The 16,815-nt window shown below is 46.8% G+C and overlaps 1 protein-coding gene across 1 annotated transcript; it reads left to right on the top strand.

Moving 5' to 3' along the window:
* The first annotated feature begins 290 nt into the window (after positions 1-290).
* On the top strand, positions 291-15,587 carry CMTM3 (CKLF like MARVEL transmembrane domain containing 3). The gene is made up of 5 exons (XM_084215056.1): positions 291-684; positions 8,973-9,128; positions 10,809-10,904; positions 12,154-12,274; positions 13,722-15,587. The coding sequence occupies exons 1-5, from the start codon at positions 574-576 to the stop codon at positions 13,748-13,750; spliced, it is 513 nt and encodes a 170-aa protein (XP_084071182.1). The 5' UTR covers positions 291-573; the 3' UTR covers positions 13,751-15,587.
* The last annotated feature ends 1,228 nt before the right edge of the window (positions 15,588-16,815 follow it).

Genomic DNA, 16,815 nt, shown 5'->3' with positions numbered 1-16,815 from the left:
AAATGTACCTTTTAAAGTAAAGTAAAAATGTAATGACCCACTAACCATCCTTTGGAAAGATTTTCTTGTGCCATGCAAATTTCATGCTAAAGCGTTCGCCGAGGCATTTGGATGCTGAAATTTGAAATTGAGCGGGGTTTGGGCTGGGTGAGCTCCAGCGGCCCCTTCCATCCGCAGGGCCCGGCGGTTCCGTGTGTTCGGAGCGGCGGGACACGAGGCCGGCTGGCAGGCTGCCGCCGGGGCCGCAGACAGCGCCGGGCGAAGGCGGCAGCCCAGCTCCATTGTCCCGGGGCTGGGGGCGGGCGCTGGGGCCGCCCCCCACAGCTGGGGATGCTGAAAGTTTTTTTTCACATTTCCGCAGTGTCACGATTTCCGCTTCCCTCCTTCAGAGAGAGAGAAAAAAAAAAAAAAAATTAAAAAAAAATTCCACGGCCAACCCCCTACCCCGAGCCTGAGCCCGCGCCCAGCCCGAGCCCGGCTCGAGCTCAGCCCAGCCCAGCCCGGCCCCAGCTGAGCCGAGCCCAGCCCCAGCCCCAGCCCCAGCCCGCGCCCACCCCGCCCGCCGCCGCGGCCATGGAGGACCCCGAGTCCGCGGGGGACACACCAGCGCCCGGGCTGAGCTCGCTGCTCCCTCCCCGGGAGTTCCTGCGCTCCCGCAAGGGACAGCTGCTGCTCGCAGAGTCGGTAAGGACGGGACACCGGGGCTGGGGGCTGTGGGAGCCACTCCCGGGGCGGCCGGGACCCGAGCGGGCTCCGCCGGACCGACCTGCCCCGGGCCGCTCCCTGTGCGGCTGAGGGAACGGGGGCAGCGGCTGAGGGGGAAAATGGGGGGAAACAACCGGGGGCAACAACTGAGGCGAAAACTGGGGGAAAACAACCGAGGGGAGCGGGAGGCAACAACTGAGGGGAAAACTGTGGAAAGCAATCGAGGGGAGAGAGAGACAACAACCAAGGGGAAAACGGGGAAACAGCCGTACAGCAATGAGGGAACTGCAGGGCTGCCTCAGAGTATAATGGATTTAGCGTAATAAAGGCAGAGCATGTTAGAGACCAGAACTTGTCACGTTAGACTTCCAGTGCATTAAGTGTGTTTCGCTGTCGGGGACCCCTTTTCGGTAAAAAAGCGCTTTGATTTCGTTCTAAGCTATTTGCGCTGTAATGCAGTAACCACTAGGGCTGCAGTTTGAATTATTGGTTGGTGCCAGGTTAGGGGGCAGCCTGTCCTGAGTGTGTCAGGAGAGACTTTACTCATGAATTTATGATGTGCGGTATCAGGCTGTGCATCACGGTCACTCAGCTGCTGTCCCGAGCCCTCCGAGCCGTGTTTGCCGCTGACCCTCAGAGGGATGCGCTTGCTCGAGCCCTTGGGCTGGAGAGCCTGGGGTGCCGAGACAGCAGCTGGGCACCAGCCCAGGTGGGCACAGGGCCAGGGACACCTGGCCTGGCAGCAGGACCAGGGCAGTGACTGTGGTGTGAGACTTTCTGGAATTTTAGAATTCAGCTTAGAACCTGACAGCTGAAACAGTACCCATGTGATAGGAAAGGAGCTCGCTGACCCCATGGGGAGTGGGTATTTCACACCAAAATTTAGCTTCTGAATAGGAATCTCGTTGATTGAATGATGTTCAACATCATTTTTGCTAGAAATAATTATAAATTCAAACACTGCTGGAGTTTTGGCAGCAGATAGTCAAATATCAGGACAGACTAAACTGGCAGTCAGGTCCATGGAGCGCTGTTCAGATGTGCACGGTGTCTCTGGCTGTCCACTGTGCTAGCTCAGGGAAGGAAAACAGGATATTCCAGCAAAAGAAATTTAAGGAACAGACAGACGGAAGCAGGATTTTCTGTGACCAGCTGGTGGGGACCAGCTCTGAGGGCTTGTGAGGCTGCGGGCACTGCCCCGTGGCAGAGAGACAGGGAACAGCCAGATGTGAGGCTGGTTTTGAGAGGAAAAGCATTCACTCAGGAGGTCAGGATGACTTCTGTGGTGGAGAAAGCCTTGGGCTGGGTGGCAGCAGGCTGTGGGCTTTATCAGCTCCACCAAAAAAATGCCAGCTACCCCATCCCTCCTTCAGTTACCCCATCACTCACACAACATCTGTAGTTTACAAAACCACACACTTGGAAGATACCAGAGCCCAGCTAACCTGGCTCCTTTGGCTTGTGTTTTTGTTACATACTATAACACACACTGGAATTTCCTTTACAAGCTTACAGCCACTAAATGATGGCTTTCAGACAGCCTGGCTTTTAACATCTCAGAATGATGACATATTGGAGGAATACTGTTCTGGTCATGGGATCAGACTCACCCTTTTGTTGTCATAGAGAAGTACTGACGATGCCTCCTTGGAGTAATAAAAACTGCTCTGTCTTGAGAAAACAGGGGTTTATCCTTTGTAAGGCCACTTGGGGCTTCCCAAGGGCTGGGCTGGCTGAAAGCAGCTCTGAAATCCCATCTGCAGAGAGCTTTCCTTGTGCTCCTTGCAGGCCAAGCCCACGTGCTCAGGACGTGGTTTCCTGGCAGACAAGAGACAGCAGTAGTTTCTCTCCAGTTGTCTCAGCTTTGCCAGAAGAAACTCTTGAAGACAACACAGGCCCCAGAGTAAATGCAGCCTGTACACAATTAGAGAAATGCAGTGCCAAATAATTGAAGATGAGTCCAAGTTAAATCTATCATGGTTTAAATCTGTGTTTCATCTTTAGCTTTGTATTTCTCGTCTTTAATGTTTAATTTTTCCTCTGACACAGTGCTAATGTGGGGTGGGGTTGGGTTCTGCATAAATGTATGGAAATAATATTCATGGATGCACTTTTTGAACAGTGCCTTTTGTTTAGAAGCAAAGTAGGGTGCTCATTACTGTTACAAATGTCATATTATTCAGCATCTTGGCAGTTCCCCAGAAATGCACTTTATTTCTGCAGCTCTCGAGCCATTTTTGAAAACATTTCCACACAGAAGATCTTTTGGATGTTCAGGTGTGATTTGCTCTGGTGCAGTACCCATGTAAACTGGGAATCTGGGTTCTTCTCCTAAAACAGGCCAGGCTGGGGATGGATTTGATAACAGGTAGAGGCTTAATTATCTCAAATTTTATTCAGATGAGGAAGACATCCTCCCCCCATCCCCTGTTCCTTTTGATCTCAGAATCACAGAATAGTTGGGGTTGTATGGGGCCTCTGGGGAGCATCCAGTCCACCTCCCCACTAACCTGCCTGATTAATTTTTTATTCACCTGGGGCATCTGTAAAGACCAAGAAGCGTAGCATCAAATACGTTTATAAGTTTCACTATCTCTCCTAATCCTGTTTATTTCACTGCCTTGTTCCCTCCATTTTCTATCTTGCAGGTTACTCTTTTTTCCTCTCTGTTCTTCCCCCCGCCCCATTCCACGGTTTCTTCCACACATTTTTAACACTCTTCTTTAAGCTGCTCATTTTTCCTAAGCATTCAAGTTGCTGTGTTGAATGTCAGCATCTCATCCTCTCTCTTTTCCACCCTTCAAGAGATGAGTTTTCAGTTCCCTGTGTCCTGTGGTGGAACCATTTAATAGCCACTCACACTGGCACTAGAGCATGCCTGGGCAGGATCCCCAGCTGTGGATTCTGCTGCTCACCTGGCTGTTCCACTCAAGCCCTCGTGGCTGCTTTAATTGGCATCTCCTGTCTCCTGAAGCCAGCATACAGTGGCACTACATTTTCTTTTGTTTTTATAAAAATGCCGTGAGAATAGGTAAAGTTGTGCCACCTTTGTGGTGACATAAAAGGATGTAGAAATCATTGTGCCTGTTTCTCTCCTCTTCTCCTGTCTTTCTCCTGTCTTTCCAGTCTCCTCTGACCTGACCTTCGTAACTGAAACTCCAGATGCTCGGTGTAAACTCTCCTTGGAAGAGGCCCCTGTGCCTTTCTCAGGGTCTGTAGCCAGAAGGCCTCTCCTGCAGCCAGTTCTGAAGGAAGCAGGAATTTCACCTCCTCAACAAGTGCAGCAGAGAAGTAATAAGTGAACAGCAGAAACCACTGAGCGATGCACTTTGTCTGTCTGACAAGAACACAAGAACAAAACGCACTCTTGTCCAGAAGATGACACTGCTACCCACTCGTAAAGCCTTAGGCAAAGCTGTTCTTTCCTGGGGAGGGAGGTGGGAGCAGGAGATGAGGGGCAGGAAATGAGGGGCAGGAGGTGGGAGCAGGAGATGAGGGGCAAGAAATGAGGGGCAGGAGGTGGGAGCAGGAGATGAGGGGCAAGAAATGAGGGGCAGGAGGTGGGAGCAGGAGATGAGGAGCTGGTGCAGTGATGCCTCCCAGGATCCCCATGTTCCCAGTGGGTTCCAGCAGGTCTGTTCTCCCTCCTCAGGGGAGACAAATGCCTCTGGAGCTGCCATGACCTCAGCACTGCTCAGGCCTCCATCCCTTCAGGGACACTGTGCTCTCTAACCACTGTCAGGATTGTTTTTTAGGCCTTGAACTGCAAGCTGGCTGTACAATAAAGTATAACTTTGTAATGCCTGGCCACTCTAAGAAGCCCAGCAACACAATATTAAGTAATAATTGCATGGGATTAAATGGGAAAGTTACTTTCTGAAACACAATACCCAAGAAGGGTTTTGTGTGAATGGGAGTGTACATAAAAGGTGCTTAGTGAACAGTCAGGCTGCTTTTTTGCCAGGATTTTTTATTATTTTTTTGCCAAGCTATGAAAGGTTCCTATCCTGCTCTTTGCTGTGTTAGAGCTTCCTGCATGCAGATATTCCTTCTCAGTGAAGCTGGCAGCAGTCACCAACCTGTCATCAGCAGCTCAGGAAGAGCTGAGACTCGGCTGCTCTCAGTGCTCAGGGTGCAATCCCAAGTGAGGGGAAGAGAAAAACGCTGTGTAAATACAAATTGACAAAACTGATAAAACACTGCTGCTTTTTTTTTCTCTCCCAGAAGCTGCAGTGCTTTCTGAAAGTGCTAGAAATGAACTTGCAACTGCATGGAGACTCACAGACTTCCTCTCTAGCTGCCTTTTTTTTTTTTTTTTTTTTTTTTAAGCACAGATACAGAGCTCTAACAAAAACAAGGTCCCATTGCTTGACCTTTCTCTGAAGTGTCCCTGAAACACACAGCTCCAGGAAAAGAGATGCAGAGGTGCACAGATGTGATGTGCAATGGAACATTTGACAGTCCTTGGAAGGGTCAGGGTATATTCTGAAAGGTGCTGTTGAGTTTTTAGAGCCCCTTTCAGTTTGCAAGATGTTTTTCACGAAGTCTTAAAGTCTGGAAAAGTACGTAGGTAGGTGTCATTATTTCTGAGTACAGACTGGCACTGCAGTCTTTGTATTGTGGGAGGGGAGGTGTATTTTTAAAATTTTAGGATAACATCAAATGCTTGAGTTAGTGGCAGTGCACTTAAATGGTCAGAAAAGGCATCTGCTCACTTCTGTAATTCAGAAAAGACAGTTATAGGTAATATCCAGTATTGCTCAAGTAGTCCATGCATTCCAGCTGTCAGAAGAGGAAATGAGCTCTACACAAGGAGAAATGAGAAACATCTCAAAACCCTACAATTTGTGGGCTCTTGTATTACACAGGGCTGTTCCCAAGCTACCAGGGAAGTTGGCATTAACATCCATGTCAGGGCAGTGACAGGAGACAGAAAAGAAGAAAACCAAGGAGCGAGGTGCAGTACCAAGGTGCAGTGCTATGGTCATCACCTGACAGACCTCAGGCACCTCCTTCCTCCTGATCCTCTGGCTCTTTCCAAGGTCTGCCTCCCTCCCCTTCTGTGCCTTCCAGCCTTCCCCCAGAAAAGGTGTCCAAAAATACCATCTTTCAAATCTTCATTCTCAAAATCTGGTCTGTTCTTTTATAGGCATTTATTTCACATAAAATCTTGAGTGCCTCCAGAATGAGGAATGATGTTTAACTGCAGACCAGTTACCAGACTTCAGAGTCTTTCCCCTTTACTAATACCATCAGTAATCTACTGAAATCAAATGGGTTCTTGTGAATCAAAAGGTGCCCCTTTTTTCAGTGTGCCTAAAGGTGCAGTTCTCCTCACAAGGGGATGCTGACAAGTGGAGAGCAGGACAGGCTGGAGTGAATCCCACCACTGAGGGTGGGAATGCAGTGACTGACCTTCAGGGCTGAGGAGCAGGCAGCAGGACACTGCTGTCATCTACCACTCATGCAGGGCTTGGTTTGAACAAGTGACTGGCCTGGTAACCAGATTTTAAAATAAACAACTAATCTTTCCCCAGCTTCTCTGGGTCAGACCCAATTAGAAAGTTGAAATGCTCAGACTGATCTGTCTCTTCAGCAGCTTCCCTGGCACAGAAGCAGGGATCCCCTGGCACCCCAGCACCTGGGATCAGGGGCTCCTTGGTGTGTTCCTGCCACAGAACAGCTCCTGTTTCACCCTGAGTCCAGCTCATGTCTGAGCCTCACGCCTGCCCAGGGCTGAAAGGAGACAGCAGGAGCCTTCCCTGGCACAAATTGCCATAAAACTGATAAGAACAGACCACAAAGGTGCTTCCTTTCACTTTACACTTTGTCAGGAAAGCTTTTTTCTCAGTGCAAAAGCAGTTAGAGCACAGGAGTTACTGATGCAAAGAGAATCGACATCAAAGGCATCTCTGCTGTGCAGCATCACCTTACATATCTGAAATTTGCCTTTCTGCCTCCCCTCACTGCTCCAGTAGGATGTATTATTTAACACTGCATTTAATCCTTTCTTCAGAGATCACTAGGTTTAGTTGAAGTCTAAGGATCTGCCATTGGAAGGGTTGTGGTCAGTGGGACCTGCCCTGAACCCATCTCCCTGCTGCTGGTCACCCCTGCAGCTCAGCCATCACACACCTGCCTTTACCACAAAGAGGAAGAGATTTTTTTCAACACCAGGACAAAAAGAAAATGTCATGTATAGATGGTGATTTCTTTTTATTACAAAAAGACATAGAACTGTGTCTAAATTATGTTCCAGAAACGCAAGTGAAGCGGATTCACAAAGGAAGTGCAGGTTTTGTTCTTTGGGGTGGGAAGGGAATAGGGGCTGTGATGGGAAAAACAAAGTCCTCTCTCCTCTTCGGAGCTGTCAAGCTCTGATAAATCCACTTCCCTTCAAAGAGTTCTTACCACTTCTAGCTCATAGGAAGAAAATGCTACACTAAGGATGAGATACAGGGAATGAACTCCCTCCACTTTATGAAAATAAGAAAAACCTGCAGAGAGGCTCTGTGAGCAGTAAACAACTCAGAATGGGTAAACATGAACAAATGGGGCAGATATTACCAGCTAGCAGGCCCATGCAGAAGTGAGCTCTATAAACTGTCCCAGCTCAGTTTCTTAGAACCCAGTGAAACAAGAACAATGCATAGACCTTTAAGATAAATATAGTCCCTTACTAAAAATGTCACATCCTCTCTAACCTCACCAGCCAGTCCTAATGGATGAAAACAGTTTATTCCAGCTGTTAGCATCCTGCTCAGGCACTGACTGCTTTTCCCAAAACACAGGCTGAGAATAAAGACTTGGTAATTAATTGCACCAAGAAGTTATTTCAGTGGGATAGAACTGCTTAGTTGTCCCCTAAACATAAAAGGTTTTTTTGATACATGTATTTGAGGGTTGAATGACTTCTCAAAGGAGCAATTACCAATTAGTAATTATAGGAGCCTTATCAGTCAAGTGTAATGATGATTTTTTTCTGAGGTGCAGGTGGTCCCCAGGAACCCATGGTAGCAGCAAAGAAAGAAATCCACAGAGCTGAAATTTAATGAGGCACATGCATTGATTACCTTTGCAGGAAGCTACATCTGCCTTTAGATGTGCCATCTGCAGGAAAATAATCCATTTCTTTTCAGTGCTGTGTGAGCGGGAATGTCAGTGTCCTGATTTGGAATTAGAAGTTAAAAAAATCTTTGTCATCTAATGCTCAGTCTGTGCTGATCAAAAGCGTCCCTGAGCTTTGGGAAGGCCGAGATTTGTCTCCAGGAGTAAAGGCTGGACAGAGCAGCCCAGGGATAAAGTGGTACATAATAATGTGTAATTCAGCATCCTGCCTACTTCTGTTACTTCAGGGTAATTTGATTGAAACAGCAACTAGTTCCCATGCAAGGCAGTTAAACAGGAGGACTGGAGCCTCTTTTTGCAGGTGACCAGCCCCCAGAACAGCAACTGAAAATGGTGTTGAGCTTCTCCATGGCTCCCTCACCATCCACTTAGACAAACACAGTCCAGGAGTGTAGGACAGCACTCTGGTACTGCTGGTTTAGGTGAAAATGCATTTTCTTCAGTTGTTTTCCCCTTGTGAAACTTTCTATTTTGAGCCATATTCCAAAGATATTTCAATTTGGTGCGGAAAAAAATGCCATTTTTTATTATTTACTAGAGTTAGGAAACATTATTGAGATAAAAGAAATCTATGGGAGTTATATGTCTTATTACTCTCTAAAACAGCTGCTACGCTGGAAAACTGGAACCAGACACTTCCAGAAGTGGCAGAACAATTAATTCTTGGCCCTTTTCTATCCATCATCAGCAGACTTTATTCTTTCAACTCCAAGATTATAAATGCTGAGTTACTTCAGGCTGTCTGAGCACTGATTTGGATTTCAAATGAGAGCTGTCACAGCTGAAAGCTTAGAGCTGTGCTTGCTTGGCAACACCCCACTCTATTTTCAGAATTATGTTGTCAGAGCTGTTTACAGTCCAGAGCAAATTACTGACTTCGAGAGGTGCAAATCCACCCAATGCTCCAGAAAAGCGATTTCACGCACATGGAAACAAACACCCTTACTTCAGATTTATTCTGTGCTGAACAAGAAAAATCATTTGGCCCAATGAAAAATAAAAAAAGCAGGATGCTGAAGCTATCCCAGCAGCAGCAGCACTGACAGAAATACACAGGGAAAATAACACTTCAAAGCTGCTTAGCTGCCTACGGCTCTGCTGTTCCATGCAAATAATTACGAGTTTTTCCTTTACTTTAGGTGCTGTCATTTATCATCTTTATCTGCTATATTGCATCTCTAGCAGCTTCTTTCATGATGGCACCACTCCTAGAGTTTCTGCTGGCATTGTTTCTTTTTTTTGCCTACGCCTCCAAGCTTAATGAGAAGTTTAAAGGAGTCCACTGGCCTTTGGCGGTAAGTGAGATGTGCAACAGAAACCTTCAGATTTAATTGTTCAGGGAGAAGGGAGGGAAAGGGGCTGGGCAGGAGTTCAGGGTGACTGTTACAACTTTGCTGCCCTCTTAGAAACTTGTCCCTGCCGCCTCTGCTTCAGAAGGTTCCAGAACACTCTAAATTATGCTCTGCTCTGCACTGCACTGCAGCTTTTTGGGTACTGACACAAAGCATGGCTTTATCAAAGCACAGAGTGTATGCCCAATTCCAGGCAGGTGGCTTAGGGCCGGCATCAGCCCAAGTCTGACTGCTGGGGAGCCTTATTGCCACCCTTGCAGAGGGGGAAACAGGTGTGTTATTGATAATGAGCAGACTTTGTCAGCCTGTGATTAAATTCTCGGGTAGAGTTACACCTACAGACAGTCTGAGCTGCTCTGGGAAGGGGCAACTCTGGCCAGTTCGTGCTCACAAAGGAGCCCAGTGGCTGCTGGGGCTGCAGGAGAGCCCTGGCCACTGGATGTCCCTGCAGTCTCAAATATCACTGCAAAGGGAGCAGCTGCCTTGCAGTACAAATACTTAAAAAAACCCTGCTATCTTATCAATCTCGATTCTCTTTTGCTACCATCAGTAGTTCATTGCACTGAGATTTGAATTTGAGCTCTCAGTGTATAAAAATAACTTCAGCAAGGCCACTGGTAGATAAAACAATATCAGTGACTTTGGCTATGACTGTGCACAGCTCTCAGCTGGTAATCTCTGTTCCATCATTTTCCCATTTTCTGCATGCATCTGGTTCCAGAACTAAGACAAAAAAAGCACTTGTGTGTTTATTATGGCCATTACCATAACATATTGCAGGCACACAATGTAGATAACTGACCTTGTCCTGACTTCAGAGGAGTCAGGTTTCTTGCAGGATTTGTGATTTTAGACAAATCTTACTCCTCCATCTGTTCTGGAAAAGCAGAAGAGCTAATTGTGAACAGAGCTGAGGGTACCATTATTGCAGCCCTTGTGATTTGCACATGCCCTGGGACACAGCTCTGTGTTTAAAGCTCCCTGCAGAGACAACATCCCTGCTGGTGTGACAGGGTGTGCCCAGCAGGACATATGCCAGGGATCACACCAGGCACAGGCTCCTGGGGCAGGCTGGTGCAGCTGGCAGTGGACAAATCATCCAACACTAAACCAAGTGTGTGCTTCCTGAATGAGGAGCTGCACAGACAGGTCTCCCTGGAGATCACCACACAGCCCTGCATCCACAGAGGGACAGGCACCTGTTCCCACAGAGCTGGGGCCTCCTGAGCCTCTGGTGCCACAGGAGTTCTGCTCAAAGGAGTTCTGCACAAGGTTTTTGAGGCATTTCTAATGATCATTCCATTAAAGCCCTTGCTGTGCTCCAAGGCAAACGCCCCACACAGCCCTTCCCAGGCTGAAGGAAGGTCTGCCTGACACAGGCAGGGTAGCAGCAGGATTTATCCCAGCATCTTTAAGAGCAGAAGTTTATGCCAAGGTTCTGGTCTTCTCTTATTTAGAACTGTTTCACAGATGAGCAGTTCCTCCTCTACAGCAAACCAGGCTGTGGTCACACGCCAGCAAAGCCACTGATGCAACAACAGAGGGGCTGAGTGTTAGTTTCCAGGATGGTTTTTAGAGGAAATCCTTGACCAGTCTGAGAATGCACCTTTGCTTCTTCCACAGGATTTCTTGCGCTGTGTCACCGCTGCCATCATTTACTTTGCCATTTCAATTGCTGCTGTCTCAAAATACAGCGATGGAGCATCGAAAGCAGCAGGGGTGAGTAGGCATGAGCTTTCCTCCTGAGTGCTGCAGTGAACTGAGTACACTTCAGTACATGGATGTACTTAAGAAACAGTTCAAACATGACCCCACTGCAAGTCATAGAAGTTTCTTCAATTAACTGAGAATTAATTTGCCTAAAGCAAAGAAACGGTCACTTATTCAGAAAAACATGTCTTGAACCAATGAATATTTTTTTCACCCCAACAGAGCTGCTCAGTGTTAACTGTACCCTTAGGGAAGGCACCTATTCTGCTTTTTCATTTTACTAGCTGCTCCTGCAAGGAGTGTCAAGATCCTTGAATGGAGGGAATAATAATAAATGATGATGATGATGATGATGATGATGATGATGATGATGATGATGATGATGATGATGATGATGATGATGATGATAAAAAAAAGAACTCAAACCTGTTACTGTTAAGGCCAGTCTAAATTAAGTAATTTCAACCTCCTGCCTCTCCTGCTTAGTTTTACTTGGATGAGTTGAAACAAGAGCAGTGTCATTTTACCCTGCAGTACAAGGACTGCCCAGGAGAGAGCCTTCACCCATCAGCATTTTGTGGTCAGAAATACAATACAGCCCCTGCATCTGGAACTTGACTCTAAGCATCAATAATGTATGCAACATAAATAAAATTTGCATAACAGTTTTTTAAGCTTGGGAAGAACAGTGCCCAGTGGTGTGCCCAGCAGTCCTTCCCAAACCATCCCACAATACAACCCCAAATCTTGTTTAATCTTTGTCCCTGCAGTGAGCCATGGAGCAATGGAGTGTGTTCAGCCCAGGCTCCTAGACCACCACCCAGCTTGGCACAACTCTGCTGACACTGGAGAGAGAATTCCAGAATCATATTAGTCTGTCTAGTTCACTCAGCAATAGACACATCTCCTTGTAAACAAGTGGGAAATTATTTCCCAAGAAATGGAGGCGATTCCTTGGTAGCAGAGGTGCCCTGGGACAGTGGAGGTGAAGGAGATGCTGATGTCCAGCACGTTCCCAGAGCCCAAGAGGGCTGCAGCCTGGGGGAGGGATAAAGACACCCCTGGTCACTTCTCAGGCTCCCAAAGCAGCTGTAATTCAGGTGATAGTAATGTGTCACAAACCATTTCTCTTCCCTGCCTTTTTGGAAAGGCACGGGCTAAAAAAACCATGGAGTTTTTCCTGTGTGGGTTTGGTTGGGTTTGGTTTGTCCCTGACAGACTGGAGCTGTTAAGGAGAGCATTTTTTTTGCCCTTTCAGGTGTTTGGGTTTGCAGCCACCATTGTGTTTGCCATTGATTTCTACATCACCTTCAATGACCTGGTCACTTTCCTCAAGCAAGGCAGCTCCGATTCCCCCGAGGGGCACAAGACGACAGAAGGTGGGTAAAATTCCCTGCTTGTCACACAAGCTGCAGTGTGAGATTTCCCTCTCCATTTCACCCTTTGCAGGGAGCAAGAGTTCTTGCTCAGTAAGAGCAGTTTCTATTCTTGGGTTTGTCTGCCACAGCTCTGCTCAGTTAGGAAGCTGCAAATGGAATTCCAGTGATTTATGAAGATAACCTGCAAGCCAGGAATGTGAAGTTTCTCAGAGTTTCACATCTAGCTTTGAAAAGCCCCAGATCCAATTATAGAAATCACCATGCAGCACAGATTTTCTTTCCTATTAAAATGTCTTGCTGTAAAACAAGCAAACTTCTACCTTTTTTTTTTATTTTGGTAACTTATAATTAACGTCCATTAATCCACAGCTTTTTGTGTCCAAATAGTGCTTTTCTCTTTATCATTTCCTTATCATGATTGCCTCTTATGATCTTTGACCATCTGTGAGCAAATAACCTTGAAATCCAAGGGTCAAACAGTATAAAATTAACAAAGTTGCTATCAATTTTTTTTTAAATTATAGTTCACTTCAGACAGATCCACTTAGGAGAAGATAAAAAGAAGGTGTTTGGTGTTCAAAGCCAGTTCAGGTCAGGACAGGGGTAGTTGTTGTGTAGTTTCCAGGAGCCCAAATCAGGCATCATGTCCCTTTGACTCCTTATTGCACCCACATGGATTAAAAAGACTGCTCCACACTTAAACAAAAAAAAATATCCCAGATCCCCTCAAAACACTGTATCTAAAACCCCTGCAAAACCAAACACCCAAGGTGTGTATGGAATCCTAGGAGGTGAACAGCAGCACGATCTCTTCTGGGGACTTTAGTAGACTGTTAAGTGTTTTTTCAAGCTTTAGACTGAAAAGAGAGACAAAGGAAAAAAAAGAATAAAAGGAACAGGAAACAGACTGTAACAGCTAAAAATTGAACTGCCTTCAGAAGATGATCAGGTGGCAATGGTGCAGAATTAGGATACAGATTAGATCTAATTCCCCTGGAGATGGAGGCACAAATACACAAACTCACAGAAGTGCAGTCACACAGCTTCCTGTTGGTGTTTGTGGCCATGCAAGGAGGGCTCAGCCCTGCAGCCCCAACTTGTGCTTACACAGGGGCTCCTAAGTGCTGAGGCCAGAAGGATGGAGCTCTGTGGGCCTGCTGGGATTTCTCAGCATCTCAGAGGTGTAGGGCTGCTGAGCACACAGCAGTGCCCAGAGCAGCAAGGATGCCAGCAGGGCCTCTCAGCAGCATCTCCCAACTCCTTCAAACACCATTTCAGGTCCCTCTCCTCAGCAAGAGCTGTCATTTCACAGAGGTGTTCATTCCCAGCCCTGCTGTGTCCTTCGAGGCACACCCTGTCAGCACAGCCTCTGTGTCCCAGCCACAGCCACAGCTGGGGGCCATTTCCAGTTTGCATTTTCACTTTTGTTCGTTCTTTCACCCCTCAGATGAGGACTCCGACTCTGACTCAGACTGAAGAACCAAACACCAACCAAGCGTGAAGGGAAGATGATCAAGCACTTTCCTCTTTGCTGAATGCACTGCCAATTGAAATATCCCCTCATTTCAGCCCCTTTCCACCTCACTGTTTATGGAATGACCAGAGCACAGACAGGGCAGTGATGTGGAAAAGGAGACTACTCCCAGTGCCATTGAACGCTCCTTGGCAACTACAGATCCTACAGCAGATCTGTCCAAACAACACAGCTCCATTCTCTGTGCCCCTCCCCACTCAGCACGTCCATGTCCCGAGTAAGTGGGAGCAGCATTTTTAACATTTATAGCTTTTAATTTGCTTTCACAATTCCAAACCTTTAACACTTAGAGCTTTTATACTTCTTGATGTGCCAAAGAGGAGAGGTTTGGACTCCTGTTTGTATATTTCTTGATTAACTAACAGTATTTCTTTATCCAAAGTCTGAATACTCCCCAGCACTGAAGGCAAGGATTGCAGTTAACACATTGTTTTCAATACCTTTGTATCTCCTGTCTATCTGTGACAAGGAAAGGTGACAACTGGAAATCTGCAGCAAGAGCAAACCTCAAAGTATAATGGTGCTTCAGGGCAGCTGGCTCATCAAACATTCAGTATTCCTTGTTTTAAGCTGCTTGGATGGAGTCACATCCCCTCTGCTGCATTTTCCCCACAGGATGGGGTGGAGCAGGTGAGGCAGCTCTGGGCAGCCCTGTCCTGTTTTTGTAGAAGCCCTGGGAGTGTTTGCACAGCTAGGGAAGGCAAGCTTGGCAAATACCTCCCAGCAGGACCTGCCTGGTGAAACCTGCAGGTGTTTGTGCCCCAGGCACCACTGCTGATGTCCTGCTCTGTGCCACTGGCCACTGGTGCTGCCACACTGAATGCAGCCAGGCCCCAGGAGGGCAGTGCCTCCTCCCCACTGTGAAAAGGCCAAGAAACCAACCCCAAACTACAGAATGACTGCAATGCATTCATCTCCCCAGCCCCCTTTTTTCAGTGTGCCTAGGTGGGATGGGTTGGGTTGGTTTTTCTCCCCTGGAAGGATGTGATTTATCTTGTGGTGTTGTATTCCAGGGAAAAAGCCCTCAGAATGTACAAGCTGTTTTGACAGGTAGCACAACCTACCCTGGAATATATCTGTGTGCATTTATAAACACTTGGGAATGCTTGGGAAGAGCGTGGCACGCTCCTCACAGGTGGCATCAGACAGGTCTGTGGCAAAGAAACCTGCATGGATGTTTTAAAAATGAATACAGTACCAGAAGAGGTGTGATTAAAATGAGAGCAGATGGTACTGACAGAGTAAGTGAAAACCAGGGATGAAACAATAAAGGCAAATTTCCTTTGGAATAAAATCAGCACCTGGGTTCCAGCTGCCAGCAGGACAGGGGAGCTGGCAGGGACCAGGGGGTGCTGGTCAGGCTCAGAGTTGTCCAGCAGGCAGCTCCTACATCTCCTGCTTCCTGACCACTGACAGAGTCAATGCAAAACAAGTGGTTGCTTCTAAATGGAACAGACAATCTCTAATTTATGAGAAAGATTTCTTTGGACCTTTTCCTGTGCAAAATCCCGTGTTTCTCTCCCTTCTCTTGTCATATTTTACTGGCACACACTGTGATGTTCAGGGGACCTGGGCTCATTTTTATACTTGTTTTGTATTTCTCTTTTTTTTTTTTTAACTAAAAAATGTACTGCATGCCACAGCTGGAGACGTGGTTAATATTAAGAAACCATGCTGGATTAAACTTCTTTTAATAGAAGTATTGGGTGTCTTTACTTACTTGAAGAGCTGACTTTGCTGCTTTGCCTCTGCCCAGCACAAGGGACTGTGACTTCAGGAATCCTAAATCTGTACTGGGGAAGGGGCACAGCTCAGAGCCAGCTCTAGGGACCAGCCACAGGACAAGCCTCTTCCTTGGGGCATGAGATGAAAAAATTTAACCAAGAATTTGTTCTAACTATTGAGTAGACATTGTGGATTCAGTGCTCTCTCTTGGCAACCAATAACCCTGTAAGCAAGAAAGTCCCCTTCGGGTTCATCCTTCACACACCCAGAATATACTGAGGTTTTCTGGTAATTTTTTCCATGTTCATTTAAAGTAAACAGGCAGCAAACAAAATGTTCATTAGTTGCTTCAGGACTGCTTTACCAGCTTGCAGTGAGTGAGGTGCCTGCCCAGAGAATTTCCTTGCAGGCTTTTTAGTCCTTGATGGCTCTGATTATTTCAAAGCAGTTTGCTCCCAGGGTCAAGCACTTCTGTAAGATCCCAGCCTTTTATTAAAAAAGATCTGTTCCCATGACTGAAAGAAAACATGGTTCTGTATTTTAGGGATATCATTTCAGAAAATTAGATTTAAAACAATTACTTCAAAGCTAGTTTGGATTGGGGTGGAAGGAGCTGACTCAGTCTTCTGCCCATATTCTGCCACAAATACTGCACCAAGTTCAGGCTCTGGGGCACATGGAGGAAAAATTGAGCTTGGCTTTTTGGGTTTTTTGTTTGTTTGCTTGTTTTTCCTCAACTGACAACATCAAAAGGGTGCTGGGAGCACTCTCTGCAATTCAGGAGACAAGCACAAACCCCACCTGCACTGTGGAGCCCTTAACTGAGTGCTGATTTCAGTGGCCTCCTCAGACACCTCTTTCCAATCACAGTCATTCATGTCCCGTGGAGGAGCTGCTTCCAAAGCCCCCAGAGCCCAATCCCTGCCCTCATTCAGCCACCTGGAGTTCCAGGTGGAGGTGTCCTGCCTGAGAAGGAGTTTCCACCCCATGTGTGGATGAATCCTTGTAGGAACAATGCCAGAAGTTCCATGACCTCAAAGCCACCGACAGGAAGGGAAAGTGGCACCTCAGGTGAGTTCACACAGCTCTCACCTGCCTGAAGGGCTCTCTCCCTCCTACCAAGCTTTTCCATTTATCTGTGGACTTGTTCAGACTTGTGCAGTGATTTTTGGACAGGTGACACTAAAGAGTTTCCAAAGATCTTTCCAAGGCATTCAAATACCTTTCCAAATAGCTGTTTTAGACTCTAAGAATCTAAAGGCTCTATAAGTAAGGCTCTGAA

The sequence above is a fragment of the Fringilla coelebs genome, assembly GCF_963513975.1.
Source record: "Fringilla coelebs genome assembly, chromosome: 14".
NCBI lineage: Eukaryota > Metazoa > Chordata > Aves > Passeriformes > Fringillidae > Fringilla > Fringilla coelebs.
Note: the sequence above shows the minus strand (reverse complement) of the source record. Positions and strands in the feature narration are given on the sequence as shown.

Bases quoted from the DNA above. Each gene is read 5' to 3' on its own strand.
- CMTM3 (XM_084215056.1), top strand. From the start codon at position 574: ATGGAGGACCCCGAGTCCGCGGGGGACACACCAGCGCCCGGGCTGAGC. The intron at 685-8,972 runs GTAAGGACGGGA...CCTTTACTTTAG, and splicing joins AGCTGCTGCTCGCAGAGTCG to GTGCTGTCATTTATCATCTT. The intron at 12,275-13,721 runs GTGGGTAAAATT...TTCACCCCTCAG, and splicing joins GGGGCACAAGACGACAGAAG to ATGAGGACTCCGACTCTGAC.